The sequence below is a fragment of the Trichomycterus rosablanca genome, chromosome 4 (genome assembly GCF_030014385.1).
Source record: "Trichomycterus rosablanca isolate fTriRos1 chromosome 4, fTriRos1.hap1, whole genome shotgun sequence".
Taxonomy (NCBI): domain Eukaryota; kingdom Metazoa; phylum Chordata; class Actinopteri; order Siluriformes; family Trichomycteridae; genus Trichomycterus; species Trichomycterus rosablanca.
Window position 1 is genome coordinate 53,836,048 of NC_085991.1, and position 15,679 is coordinate 53,851,726.

At 40.6% G+C, this 15,679-nt stretch overlaps 1 protein-coding gene across 2 annotated transcripts; it reads left to right on the forward strand.

Moving 5' to 3' along the window:
• The first annotated feature begins 1,773 nt into the window (after positions 1-1,773).
• Positions 1,774-13,009, forward strand: LOC134312531 (E3 ubiquitin-protein ligase TRIM39-like). Of its 2 annotated transcripts, none has more exons than XM_062994540.1 (6): positions 1,774-2,355; positions 11,260-11,355; positions 11,467-11,700; positions 11,796-11,940; positions 12,334-12,360; positions 12,462-13,009. In XM_062994540.1, the coding sequence occupies exons 1-6, from the start codon at positions 1,774-1,776 to the stop codon at positions 13,007-13,009; spliced, it is 1,632 nt and encodes a 543-aa protein (XP_062850610.1). The 2 variants fall into 2 exon arrangements, with proteins under 2 accessions (XP_062850610.1, XP_062850611.1); XM_062994541.1 differs by having other exon boundaries at positions 11,796-11,927; positions 12,330-12,360.
• The last annotated feature ends 2,670 nt before the right edge of the window (positions 13,010-15,679 follow it).

Genomic DNA, 15,679 nt, shown 5'->3' on the forward strand with positions numbered 1-15,679 from the left:
GTATTTAAAACTTACAACCTTCCAACACCTTCCAGTGTACTGATGATGTCTGTTAGAATTTTAACAACATAAAAACAAGGTGTCATTTGTAGCCTAGCGGTTAAGGAACTGGACTATTAACCGAAAGGTTGCCGGTTCAAGCCCCACCACTGCCAGGTTGCCACTGTTGGGCCCTTGAGCAAGACCCTTAACCCTCAATTGCTCAGACTGTATACTGTCACAATACTGTAAGTCGCTTTGGATAAAAGCGTCTGCTAAATGCCGAAAATGTAAATGTAAATGTAAAAACGTGATGGTAGCCCAACAAAACACAGCAGAGCAGGATGGGAGGTGCGAGGTGAGCATGTAAGATGTGAGAGGAGCTGCATCTGTACACACATGGGGTGTGTTCGAAAAGCTAGTGATCTCTCTACATAGACGCATTTTACGTCATCCTACACGCTCCCGAGAAGGAGGCTGTTTGAAATCCTAGATGCCTTAATATCCTCACTACTAAGGCATCTTAAAATTTCAATGTTATTTTGACTCAAGAACGAGTGAGCATCGGAAGTGTCCTTAGTGATCAAGGCAATCTCAGAATTCATTGCGGCAGCTCCTCTCTGACAGAAAAAAACATGGCTGACGGTGTGGAGAAACGAACGGAGTTATTTTCAAACATGAATAAATTATTATTGTTATTGTTATTATTTATTATTATTAATAAATAGTGGTTTTTTTTGCAAGTTCGGGCTTGTCAGCAAATTTAACCATTTTCGGTACATGGAGGGAGATGTTAGTTGACATGCTAGCGCGCTGTGCCACCCCATGCCATTGGTTTGAATGGCAGTGATGGAGCTTGAACCAGTGACCTTCTGCTTACAAGTCCAGTACCTTAACCACTAGGCTACAAATGCCCAATATAAATGAAAGAATATTCCCATGCTCCCGCAGTGCTGTAAGACAATGTTGGGGAATTTCCACCAAATGCGTCTAGTGGAAGAATTGAGTGTTAGTACTAATACAGAGAATTGTGCAGGTGTAATTACAAACAGTTCACTCAGAAAACTGACTGAGACAGCAGGACAGTGAACAAGCAGCATGTTTGTCTTAATTTTCTTTCTTCATGTTGCAGTAAAATGATCTGTGTGTCTCATTTGTCACTCGATTTAACATCAAGCCACATGGAATTGTTTTCTATATGTTAAGCATTAAAGGGACACAATTTAGGATAATGGAGTGTTTTATTAAAGGGAATACAAAGGGAATAATTGAGATACTTTATTTAATAATAAAAAAAAAAAATAATCACAGCAACTGTATTTAAACTAAACAATATATTTATTCAGTCATTTCCACTAACAGCTTTGTGCTGGGTTGTGGACAATGTAGGAAATGTGGAAATGTCGGCTGTCTAAAATCTTCATGCACTCACTCACACCTGGGGGTAATTTAGAGCAGCCAGTCCACCTTCCTGCATGTTTTTGGGAGCTAAGAGAAAACTAAATGGACCAGAGGGGAGGATTGAGCCTAGGTTCTTAGAACCCATGTTGTAGTGCAACATCTGCTCCACCAGCTGTGTCACTGCATTATTTTTACATTCAGCTGCTAAATACGAACATTGTGAGAAGTTCTCTGAGGTCTGAATGCATCAACACATTTTAATTGTCTATAGGGCAGTTTTCTCAACACCCCAAGAGTGGCGTTTCAACACTGCTGATTCTTCATAAACAATGTAAGAAGTTTCCTGAGGTCTAAATGAATCATTTTTGTGTTTCTGTACCTTCTCTATCAGTCATGGCTTCCTCCAGCAGTTTCCTGTCTGAAGATCAGCTCCAGTGCTCCATCTGTCTGGATGTGTTCGCTGATCCAGTCTCTACTTCATGTGGACACAACTTCTGCATGACCTGTATCAAAGAGTGCTGGGACACCAGTTCACACTGCCAGTGTCCAGTATGTAAGATGGATTTCCCCAGAAGACCTGAACTACATGTTAACACCTTCATCTCTGGTCTGGCTGCTCAATTCAGGAAGCCAGTTCAGGTAAAATCAAGCAGCACTGCAGGAGAACCTGCCAAATCTCTGGTGTTCTGTGAGGTCTGCAGTGAGAAGAAACGTGAAGCTCTGAAGTCCTGTCTGATCTGTATGGCCTCTTACTGTAAGACTCACCTGGAACCTCATGAAAAAATTTCTTCATTCAAGAAACACAAACTAATAGATCCTGTGGAGAACCTGGAGGATTACATCTGTCAGAAACATGAGAGACCTCTGGAGATGTTCTGTAGAGACGACCAGACGTGTGTTTGTCAGTTCTGCACTGAAGCAGAGCACAAGAACCACAACACAGTTCCTGTAGAGGAGGAGAGTGCAGAGAAGAAGGTAAGTGACAGAAATGTGCATACCCACTTCAGAAGCCTTGGTAAGTTATAAACTCCTGAAATATGTCTGTTTTGGATTAGTCCCACATTGAAAACACTAATACAAGTTTAGTTTAATCATGTTCCTAAGTTGATTTTGGCCAAAATCCCTGAAATGTTTATTAGAACCCATTTTGTAAAATTACTCAAAAAAGCATCAGGAGCTTCTGAACAAAATCAGTTTGCCTCTGCTAGGAATTAGCTGGGTAGTTTTCCCAATGCTAGTCTATCCTTACTTTCAGCAGGGGAAAGACAAACAAGAAATTGTAGAATTAAAACAAAATTAAGCAATTACTATGGTGATCCCATAGGGCAGGGGTCACTAACAGGCGGACCGCGGTCGGGGTCCGGACCCAGAAGCTGTCCCATACGGACCTGGACCTACAGCCAAAACAGAAGGTTATGATTTCAAACCTGACGGGGCACTTCTATTTTAACCGGCACAGCTTTTGTAGTCTTTATGGTCGTGGTTTAGTGGATGAAGAAACACACAGACCAATTGCATGCAAGTTCCCACGTGACACCACTCAGCCAATCAAGTCTGTGCATTCCAGGTGGTAAACACTGCGACTCTACAGTGCAGACAGATGAGAGAGTTAGAGGCGAGTTATACATGAAAAGACGGTAAAAAGACAAAGAAAGATAGCAAACGTAGAGAAAAAGAAGGGAAAGATACACACGACTGTGCCGGAGAAAGTGAGACAGAAAGGGAGAGAAAAATATAGAACATTTAATCCGGAATGGACAGACTCATTTCTGTTCTTACTTCCCACTGGAGCACAGATTTTTTTTATTTTCTCCTAATTTGATAAGAGAAAGGTTTGATAAGGTGGGGCGGTCCGGGTCCTCTCTGTGTGGAGTTTACATGTTCTCTCTGTGTCCGTATGGGTTTCCTCCAGTGCTCCGGTCTTCTCTCACAGTCCAAAGACATGCAGTCAGGTGAATTGGAGACACTACATTGTCCATGACTGTGTTCGATATAAACTTGTGAACTGATGAATGTTGTGTAATGAGTAACTACTGTTCCTGTCATGAATGTAACCAAAGTGTAAAACATGACGTTAAAATCCTAATAAATAAACATTTGATTTGACAGGCAGTTATTGATTACATGCAGATGTTGATACAACTACTAGGCTATTTATATAAATATATATCAATATATATTATAATATATATATATATATATATATATATATATATATATATATATATATATATATGTATATATACAGTGAGGAAAATAAGTATTTGATACACTGCCGATTTTGCAAGTTTTCCCACCTACAAAGAATGGAGAGGCCTGTAATTTTTATCGTAGGTACATTTCAACTGTGAGAGACAGAATCTAAAGAAAAAAAAATCCAGATAATCACATTGTATGATTTTTATTTGATCACCTACCAACCAGCAAGAATTCTGGCTCTCACAGACCTGTTAGTTTTTCTTTAAGAAGCTTTCCTATTCTGCACTCATTACCTGTATTTACTGCACATGTTTGAACTCCTTACCTGTATAAAAGACACCTGTTCACACAATCAATCACACTCCAACCTCTTCACCATGGCCAAGACCAAAGAGCTGTCTAAGGACACCAGAGACAAAATTGTAGACCTGCACAAGGCTGGGATGGGCTACAGGACAATAGCAAGCAGCTTGGTGAGAAGGCAACAACTGTTGGCGCAATTATTAGAAAATGGAAGAAACACAAGATGACTGTCAATCTTCCTCGGTCTGCTGCTCCATGCAAGATCTCACCTCGTGGGGTAAGGATGATCCTGAGAAAGGTCAGGAATCAGCCCAGAACCACACGGGAGGACCTGGTCAATGACCCGAAGAGAGCTGGGACCACAGTCTCGAAGATTACCGTTAGTAACACACTACGCCGCCATGGATTAAAATCCTGCAGAACACGCAAGGTCCCCCTGCTCACGCCAGCACATGTCCAGGCCCGTTTGAAGATCACCAATGACCATCTGGATGATCCAGAGGAGGCATGGGAGAAGGTCATGTGGTCAGATGAGACCAAAATAGAGCTTTTTGGTATCAACTCCACTCGCCGTGTTTGGAGGAAGAAGTAGGATGAGTACAACCCGTCCCAACCGTGAAGCATGGGGGTGGAAACATCATACTTTGGGGGACAGGACGACTGCACCGTATTGAAGGGAGAATGGATGGGGTCATGTATCGCAAGATTTTGGCCAACAACCTCCTTCCCTCAGTAAGAGCATTGGAGATGGGTCGTGGCTGGGTCTTCCAGCATGACAATGACCCGAAACACACAGCCAGGGCAACTAAGGAGTGGCTCCGTAAGAAACATTTCAAGGTCCTGGAGTGGCCTAGCCAGTCTCCAGACCTGAACCCAATAGAAAATCTTTGGAGGAAGCTGAAACTCAATGTTGCCCAGCGACAGCCCCGAAACCTGAAAGATCTGCAGAAGATCTGTATGGAGGAGTGGGCCAAAATCCCTGCTGCAGTGTGTGCAAACTTGGTCAAGAACTACAGGAAACGTCTGACCTCTGTAAAGGTTTCTGTACCAAATATTAAGTTCTGTTTTTCCATTGTATCAAATACATGTTTCATGCAATAAAATGCAAATTAATTATTTAAAAATCTTACAATGTGATTATCTGGATTTTTTTTTAGATTCTGTCTCTCACAGTTGAAGTGTACCTACGATAAAAATTACAGGCCTCTCCATTCTTTGTAGGTGGGAAAACTTGCAAAATCGGCAGTGTATCAAATACTTATTTTCCTCACTGTATATATACAGGAGGTCCTCGACTTACATCGAAGATCCGTTCCTACGGATGACGCTAGCCTAGTTGTTTGTTTGTAGCCTTTAGCTAAATAACTTTCTATATACGTATGTTTTAAACATATAATTTATACGTTAATCTTCCGTGTGTTGTTGATTTAGTTTTATTTTGTTTATCGTAAAAAAGCGCTTGTGTTTACTAATGTAAATTCGTGCTGTGTTGGAAACTAGGAAACTTCTGCTACCGGCATCCGAACGAAGCCGGTTTTGTTTGTTTTTGTACTTCAGCGCATAAACATCATAATTATCCAGAATTAAAACCGTTTTCGGTCCGCACGAAGCGCGTTTGTGTTTGGTTGTGTTCTGTATTTCAGCTCTTAAAACACCTCTGTTTTGTGGGGAGTTATAACCGTTTCTGTTCGTAGGAAGCGCGTTTATTTGTTTTGTACACCAGCGCATAACACCGTTTTCCTTTAGAATTACAGCCGCTTTTGTCCGAACGAAGCGCATTTGTGTTGCTTTGGTTGGTGGTTTTTGTATTCCAGCTTATCATCGCCTGTTTCATCCGGAATTAAAGCCGTTCTTCTGTGACTACCAGCAGAAGCGCCGGTGAATCCAACATAAACATCATCTCCAACTCATCTTGTAAAGCTAAGTATATTTCTTTGTTACTATGGCCCCAGCAGGAGCATTATATCCATGTTCCGAGTGTAACATGTTCAGTTATTCCTTCTCCGTGTTTAGTGATAACTTTACATGTGATAAGTGTAGATTAGTGGTTAGTCTAACGGAGAAGATCTCAGTGTTAGAAGGGCGCATTCGGGCGTTAGAACAGACTACTACTAGTGAGGGCTTAGATTCAGCTGTAGCAGTCCCGAATGCCAGCAGTTCAGGTATAGAACCCCAGACTCCGGCATTAGAGCCCTCACAGCGGGGCGACTGGGTGACGTCTCGGCAACATAGTCGTAGGGAAAAGCACCGACCATCTCAGTTGCACGTGTCCAACAGGTTTTCCCCACTCAGTGAGCCACCCGCTGAGCAGCCTGTTAATGTAAGTGCTCTGGTTATAGGAGATTCTCAGCTCCGACACGTGCGTATTGCAACCCCCATAGAGACACCAGCAACCATAGTCACTTGTATTCCGGATGCCAGGGCGCCTGACATCAGAGCAAACCTGAAAGTGCTGGCTAATGCTAATCGTAGATTTTCGAAGATTGTTATCCACGTCGGCACTAATGATGTTCGTTTACGGCAGTCTGAGGTTACTAAGAGTAATGTTAAAGAGGTGTGTGAGTTAGCTAGGTCGATGTCTGAGGCAGTAGTGTGCTCTGGCCCCTTACCGATTCGACCCAGTGGCGAAACCTACAGCAGGTTGTTGTCGCTGAACCGCTGGATGTCTAAATGGTGCTCAGAAAACTGCATTGATTTTGTAGATAACTGGTCCACCTTTGAGGGAAGGCCTGGTCTTTTGAAGCTGGATGGTGTCCACCCCACGTGGGAGGGTGCTGCTCGCATTTCTTGCAGCATAGGTGACAGGCTTTACCACCGCGTTAGTGTAGCGGCAGATAGTGTTAAATGACTATCCAGAGCCAAGACCAGGCAGCAGACTAACAGGCCTAACCGACTGTCTGCGAGTCGCCATCGGACGTCACCCGGAATCCTTAGGTCACAAACCATTGAGACTGTGTCTGTTTACCGTGGCAGGTGTAAGCCAAAACAAAATCAAAAAGTATGTCATAATAACTTAATTAAAATTAATCTAAATGAGCATCATGAAAACCCTAGTAAGGCTAAACTAAAGTTAGGACTTCTAAACATCAGGTCACTTGCATGCAAAACAGTAATTGTAAATGAAATAATTACAGATAATTGTCTTAGTGCCCTGTGTTTAACCGAGACCTGGGCTAGACCTGATGAGTATCTAGGTTTAAATGAAGCATCTCCTCCGGGTTACAGTTATGAACATAAGCCACGTCTTAGCGGTCGTGGTGGAGGAATAGCCGCAATTTATGATAAAGACATAGGTCTTACTGTAAAATCATCTCCCATAACAAACTCGTTTGAAGTTCTTATCTCTGACATAACCAATAAATGTTCATCTGATAAAAATAGTATGTTTAAACTGGTTACTGTTTATCGACCTCCTGGTCCTTACTCAGAATTTCTTAATGAATTTGCCGATTTTCTTTCTAAATTAGTCTTATCAACTAAGAAAGCTCTAATTGTTGGTGACTTTAATATTCATTATGAGGATAAGTGTAATCCACTCAAAATTGCGTTTGATTCTATTTTAGAATCCTTAGGCATCACCCAAAATGTAACAGGACCCACTCACTGCTGTAAACATACCTTAGATTTAATACTTACTTATGGTATAAACATAGACAACCTGGAAATTATACCACAGAATGACTTAATCTCTGATCACTCCCTACTAATATATGAAGTGTCCCTGTCCAATAAGGTACAGCAACCAAATCGTTTTAAATGTAAGCGCACTATTACATCTGCAACTGCAGCAGCGTTCATAAACTGCCTACCAGAATTACCAAATATATCAGCATCAGAACCTAAAGAACTAGATCAGGCAACTCAAAACCTAGAGACCGTACTGCGCACAACCTTAGATAACGTAGCCCCACTCAAAACTAAACTGATTAGGGAGAAAAAACTTGCTCCATGGTACAATGACCACACATGCGCACTTAAACAAGCAGCACGGAAATTAGAACGTAAGTGGCGTCACACTACACTGGAAGTGTATAAGATTGCTTGGAAAGATGCTCTAACTGAGTATAAACATGCACTTATAAAAGCTAAATCTGTATATTATTCATCCCTAATAGAGAAAAATAAAAACAATCCCAGATTCCTTTTTGAGACAGTGTCCAAATTAACTAAAAACGTCAATGAAACTGAATCTAATATACCGCCTGACTGTACCAGTGATGATTTTTTAAAATTCTTTAATGACAAGATAGAAAAAATACGACTTCAGAGTCAGAGTGTGTCACTTCCCAATGTTACGTATAAACTCACTCCGAGCAGCATTGGTGATAATAGTAACGAGTTAATCCAACTAAATTCCTTTAATCCAATCTCCCAAAATGAACTAACTGTGTTGATTAAATCATCGAAGTCATCATCGTGTATACTCGATCCTGTTCCAACTCATTTACTTAAAGATTTACTCCCAGCTATTGTAGAGCCCCTGCTTACATTAATCAATGCATCCCTTAGCCTTGGGTATGTACCTAAATTGTTTAAAAGTGCTGTTATTAAACCCCTGATTAAAAAACCTAATCTTGATCCACATGTTTTATCTAATTATAGGCCAATTTCAAACCTTCCTTTTGTCTCAAAGATATTAGAAAAAGTCGTTTCCAAACAGCTATGTTCTTATTTGAATGAAAATTGTATTCATGAAAAATTTCAATCAGGATTTAGACCCAACCATAGTACCGAAACCGCATTAATTAGAGTAGTTAACGAGTTGTTAATGTCTTCTGATAATGGATGTGTCTCTTTTCTTGTTCTATTAGATCTTAGTGCAGCGTTTGATACGGTCGATCAGAACATTTTACTGGAGAGGCTAGAAAATACAGTAGGTGTTAAAGGACTCGCACTCTCTTGGTTTCAATCATATTTGACTGACCGCTCTCAATTCGTTTATGTAAATAATAAATGCTCAGAAACTACAAAAGTAAAGTGTGGTGTTCCACAGGGGTCGGTACTTGGACCGCTATTATTTACACTCTATATGCTTCCACTAGGTGAAATTATTCATAAACATGGCATAAACTTTCACTGCTATGCAGATGACACACAGCTGTATATATCAGCCAAACCAAATGATACTGACACAATCAGTAAGATAGAAGATTGTGTAAACGACATAAAAAACTGGATGTCGTGTAATTTTCTTTTACTTAATTCAGATAAAACTGAGGTTTTACTTGTTGGCTCTAAAGCTGCAAGAGACAAGTTGTCTAACCTGGTGCTAAACCTAAACACGTTCTCTGTTACTCCCAGCCCAGATGTAAAAAACTTAGGTGTCACAATAGATTCAGATCTTTCCTTTGATACACACATTAATAATATTACTAGAGTTGCTTTCTATCATTTGCGTAATATCTCTAAAATAAGAAATATACTATCTGTTAATGACGCCGAAAAACTGATCCATGCGTTTATAACTTCTCGGTTAGATTATTGTAATGCTCTTCTAACTGGATGCTCTGGTAGATCCTTAAACAAACTCCAGTTAGTTCAAAATGCAGCAGCTCGAGTGCTAACTAGAACTAAAAAATTTGATCATATCAGTCCTGTTCTATCATCTCTACACTGGCTGCCAGTTAAATTTCGCATTGATTACAAAATACTTTTACTAACTTATAAAGCGCTACATGGTCTGGCTCCACAGTATCTGAGTGAGCTTATTAATTACTACAACCCAGCACGTCCACTTCGTTCACAAGATGCAGGGTTACTTATAGTTCCTAAAATTAAAAAGACCAAAGCTGGTGGAAGAGCATTTTCTTACAAAGCTCCACAACTCTGGAATAATCTTCCTGCCTCTGTTCGGTATTCGGACACAGTCTCAATGTTTAAGTCTAAACTGAAAACATATTTATTTTCTCAGGCTTTTGATTAATATAGACAAAGGAGCAGAGCTTGGGGGTTCTTGGTCATAGAAACTTGTGGTGATCAGGGATGTTGGGTCGCTGTCGTTCTGCCTCTCTTGTCCAATCACTCTGGTTTGGGTAGGAGAGGTGGGCGCTGATGTCCTGTGAAAGCCTTCATGACCTTGTTACCTGCTCGCTCTCCCTTTTAGTTATGCTGTAATAATTAGGGCTGCCGGAGTCTAAAACTCTCTGTAAAACTGTTTGTCAACTAGCATTGTACATTATTAACTACATTCTCTGTTGTTTTACCCCGAGGGCATTCTGATGGAAACCTGTTTACCCGCCGAGGTTAAGGATTAAAGTCGAGACTGCCGGGACAACGATGCTGCTCCTGTCAGATGTGACGGGTCTGGAGTAATTGCAACGACAAGAAATCACTACAGACTTTATTGAAGACTAGAGCGGATAACAACTCTATTATTATTTAATTGTTTATTTATCTATTTATTACCACTGTATGACTTTTAGATCATTCAATTCTGTGTTTGTATGATTTGTGTAAATCGTGTATTTATTTAAAGTATCCTCCAGACCACCCAAGAAGGATGGGCCCTGTTGAGTCTGGTTCCTCTCAAGGTTTCTTCCTGTAATTTTCAGGGAGTTTTTCCTTGCCACAGTCGCCCTCGGCTTGCTCAACAGGGGTTTTTGTATCTGTTGGTCCTGGATTTTGTAAAGTTGCTTTGAGACAATGTATATTGTAAAAAGCGCTATATAAATAAAGTTGACTTGACTTGACTTGACTACGGACGATGTATTCATCCTCTACGCTCGCCCACTAGTTCCCGCGCGAACTTTGTTTTTATGTCGCAAACGCCATACGTCGGAATGAGGGAACAAGACTTTCTTAATAAATGTATGGGAGATGGCGACGTCCGCTGTAACCCGAGGACTTACTGTATAAAAATACAGTAATAATATATCACTAAATAGACATTACAGACCTTTGCTTCAAGAAATTTTCTCTAACTGGACCTATTTCAATTTTAGTTCAATACCCCTACCATAGGGTTTTGATGAAGCTGTGGTGTGAGCTAAAAAGGGGAGTCAACAAGAGAGAACCTAAAAGCCAGAAGGATCTGGAACGATTCTAGTTTTAAGAGTTGCTCTAAGAATGATTACGCTAGATTATTCAATCCTATCAACCTTTATATAAGTACACTCAGTGCTATTACATTAACAAAGCAAGTGTTTTTGTACAAAGTGCTTAATTCAGGGTGCTAATAATCATAAAACAGAAACGTTAAAAATGAAATGTTTAAAAGAATTTGCTTTCAACTGTAGGTTGTGGGGAGTGAGAGGGAGCTCATCAAGCACTGATATACTGTATTTTACATAACAACATTAAACTTATACTTAATTTGAATTATTTCTGTAAATACAGAAACTACCTTTTCAAATTTATTGTATAATTTATATTTTACAGACTCAGCTAGGAGCAACACAAGCAGAAATTGAGCAGATGATCCAGGATCGACTGAAGAAGATTGAGGAAATTGAAGAATCTGTAGAACTTCACAAAGTAAGAAAAGTCGTGCTCTCCTCGACTATTTCTCATTTCTAAAGATACATGAGGAGAACTACTATTTCTAATGAAACCATATACATTTGATGTTGATGTTTCATTTGTTAGAAAAACACTGAGAAGGAGAAAGCTGACAGCATGGAGATCTTCAGAGCTCTGATACGCAGCATTGAGAGAAACCAGGCTGAGCTGCTGAAAGTGATGGAAGAGAAGCAGAGAGCAGCAGAGCGTCAGGCTGAAGAGTTCATTAAAGATCTGGAGCAGGAAATCACTGAGCTAAAGAGGAAAAACACTGAGCTGGAGCAGATCTCCAACACTGAGGATCATCTCCATCTCCTACAGGTCAGAGTCCCTCTGTTTCATAACAGTAATGCAGCACATGACAGGACAGCACTGGTCATGCTGAGGGATTTCTCCTCTCTCCTGCTGTACTGTAGATGTACCCGTCCCTGTGCAGACCTCCACCCACCAACAACTGGACTGACGTCAGTATTCAGCTTTTGAATGTTGGAACTTTGAGGAGAGCTCGGGATCAGCTTCAGGAATGTGTTGATGAAGAAATGAAGAAGGTCGTCGGAATGGGTGAGTGATTATTGTTTATAAAACCTTTGTTTGAGCAGAGGAATCATTTGTAACTCAGTCACTTACTCACATTTATCATGTATTATTTTCTCCACAAGGGAGAGCTGCTGACACTGTAAAGCTTTTTACTCTCCTTCACTTCAACAGCACAGTGTGTCATTTTTAGGAAAGCTAGTCTGGTAAAAAACACATTTAGTTTATTTGGTGTATGTAGATCTTTCTTTCTCTATTGAAGCTTCTATGAGTGTTGGTCACCACACTGTGTGTTGGTTAATGTTCATGTTCCAGCTTCATATTGTGCTTTATAATCATCACTTTAAAATAATCCAGTTTCTGACAGAAATGATTTCTAACATTAAATAATTTTGTTAAATAATATTTTATTCCAGCCAGAACTGAAGAGAATTCAACAATATGCAGGTTTGTGAGCTCTCACTCATCACATGATGAAATCTAGATTTCTTCATTAATACACACTGTGTAACGATAAAATGGGTGTAAATTGTGTCTCTTTCTCTCAGTGGACGTGAATCTGAATCCTGATACAGCAAATTCTTACCTGATCCTGTCTGATGATGGAAAACAAGTTACCGATGGAGGCAAACAACAGAATTTTCCTGATAATCCAGAGAGATTTGATTTCTCTGTCTATGTGCTGGGAAAGGAGGGATTCTCCTCAGGGAGATTTTACTATGAGGTTCAGGTTAAAGGGAAGACTGAGTGGGATTTAGGAGTGACCAGAGAGTCCAATAACAGGAAGGGAATTATTATACCAAGTCCTGGTGATGGATATTGGTCTGTGCTTCTGGGAAATTACAGTGAATATGAGGCTCTTGAGTCTCCCTCTGTCCCCCTCTTACTGAAACAGGCTCCTCAGAAGGTGGGGGTGTTTGTGGATTATGAGGAGGGTTTGGTCTCCTTCTATGATGTTGAGAATGAGTCTCATATCTACTCTTTCACTGGTCAGGCTTTCACTGAGAAACTCTATCCAGTATTTAATCCCGGTCTTGATGAGGGTGAAAATTCAGCACCGCTGATCATCTGCCCTGTTAATGAAGTTCAGTCCTAATTAATGAATGTAATGCAGTGTGCAACACTACTGTTTTTTCTAGAAACACATTGGGAATGAAATGGCAATGAAATGCCATAACTTATAATTAACTAGCAGCACCCGACCAACTAACTAGACCACCATAGCAACACCCTCACAACCATATAGGATACTATAGCATCCAGCTAATAACAGTTTCATAGCAACCGCCAGAGATATCATAGGAGCCACTTAGCAACACCCCAGCAACTGCATGAGATATGAACTATAAATAAATAAAAATAGACATGTGAAACATTTCTTAATGTTTGAATGTTTATCTTAAATCCTCTGTACTGGCATTTTCAGTGCATTAACATGTAAACTATAAATCTGACATTGTAGGTGTTGTGTCATGAATCCAGCCTCTGGATCCTCCCAGTGTTTATGTGCCGCACTCATCTCTCTGGGAGCGCATGCTGGAGTGTTTTCTGTCTCAAGCTAATGCCCCTTATTATGTGTAACGCAGGGCTAAGACGGGACAAGGGGGCGGACACACACGCAGAGATGCAAACAAGCATTTATTAAGAAACAAGAGACAAAACTAGACAAACTAGGCAAACATGGCAAACTAGGCAAACTAGGCTAACATGGCAAACTAGGCTAACATGACGAACTAGGCAAACATGGCAAGCTAAGCTAACATGGCAAACATGACAAACTAGGCTAACATGGCAAACTAGGATCACATGGCAAACTAAGATCACATGGCAAACTTGAAAAACAACACTGGGAAACAAGGCTAAACAAACCTGGTGCTAGAAACCTGGTGCTAGAAACCTGGTGCTAGAAACCTGGTGCTAGAAACCTGGTGCTAGAAACCTGGTGCTAGAAACCTGGTGCTAGAAACCTGGTGCTAGAAACCTGGCCAAAGCCAAACAAAAGCCAAAACAGTTCCCAACGTCTATTTTCCAGCTGTCCTCTTATATAGAGGGCAGCTGGAGCTAATTAGTGCAGGGAAACATGGGAGACAATGTGCTCATGGGGAGGGGGGCGTGGCACACAGGAGCTCATTGTTACATTATGATTGGTGTCCTGTTAATTATCCACAGCTGCACCTCGTTTAGGTTGTAATGCTCAGGGCATTTAAGGAGGCCGTTTCCAACTATTTTGGTTTGTCATGCTCAGGTATTGGTCTGGTTTTCTTCCTCGGTTTAATCAGGTTTGGTTCTAGCGCTACCTCATGCTTCTTGTTTAAGTCTTGTTTAAGTCTTGTTTAGTCTTGTACATGTTTTGTGTTAGTCAGTTCATGTGTTTAGCTTTAGCATTATTAGCTTAGGTTTAGGATAGTCATGTTGTATGTGTTTAGATTAGCATTAACATTTAGCTTAGGTCATGTGTTAGTATGTCTGGTCTTGTGTACCCTTGTCTTTTGTGATTATTAAATATTATGAAACATCTCTGCGTGTGTTTCCGCCCCTTGTCTCTCGCCTGTAGCCCATTTGTTACATGTTGCCTGAATGTATTTGAATACTTTTAACACATTTACTCATATTTTCACTTATAGAAGCAGCCTGTATTTGGAAAGTGGGAGGAAATTGTATGGGTACAGTAACAAAACAGTTAATGATTGATGGATTATAACCAATGGTTATTGCACCTATCTTAACTTACCCGGGGGCTTTATTTCAGTGTGTTAATCGGCGTCTGTTTCAGAAAAACCTTCAATTTTTTTATTATCATTGTTTTTTTTTCCATGGAAAGTGAATTGCTTTGCATGGGTAGAAATGTAATGCATAAAATCAAATAAAAGGAGATATTTGATGAGTTTGTGGCTGAGTTTTTAAAGTTGAGACAACATGGAAAATGCAAGATCTCAATGTACTTTTCTGCATTAATGCTGCATCACAGAAGTGTAAATGACCTTTACCAAGAGCACTGACACACCCCATACCATGACAGACTGGCTTTTGGACTTGTACAGTGGGGAAAATAAGTATTTAATACACTGCTGATTTTGTAAACTGGCCTGTAATTTTTAATCGTAGGTACACTTCAACTGTGAGAGACAGAATCTAAAAAAAAAATCCAGAAAATCACATTGTATGATTTTTAAATAATTAATTTGCATTTTATTGCATGAAATAAGTATTTGATACAATGGAAAAACAGAACTTAATATTTGGTACAGAAACCTTTACAGAGGTCAGATGTTTCCTGTAGTTCTTGACCAAGTTGGCACACACTGCAGCAGGGATTTTGGCCCACTCCTCCATACAGATCTTCTCCAGATCTTTCAGGTTTCGGGGCTGTCGCTGGGCAACATTGAGTTTCAGCTTCCTCCAAAGATTTTCTATTGGGTTCAGGTCTGGAGACTGGCTAGGCCACTCCAGGACCTTGAAATGCTTCTTATGGAGCCACTCCTTAGTTGCCCTGGCTGTTTGTTTCGGGTCATTGTCATGCTGGAAGACCCGGCCACGACCCATCTCCAATGCTCTTACTGAGGGAAGGAGGTTGTTGGCCAAAATCTCGCTATACATGACCCCATCCATCCTCCCTTCAATACGGTGCAGTCGTCCTGTCCCCCAAAGTATGATGTTTCCACCCCCATGCTTCACGGTTGGGACGGGTTGTACTCATCCTACTTCTTCCTCCAAACACGGCGAGTGGAGTTGATACCAAAAAGCTCTATTTTGGTCTCATCTGACC

Coding starts and splice junctions, on each gene's coding strand:
- LOC134312531 (XM_062994540.1), top strand. CDS start 1,774: ATGGCTTCCTCCAGCAGTTTCCTGTCTGAAGATCAGCTCCAGTGCTCC. Junction 2,356..11,259: donor AGGAGAGTGCAGAGAAGAAG/GTAAGTGACAGA, acceptor TATATTTTACAG/ACTCAGCTAGGAGCAACACA. Junction 11,356..11,466: donor AATCTGTAGAACTTCACAAA/GTAAGAAAAGTC, acceptor TTCATTTGTTAG/AAAAACACTGAGAAGGAGAA.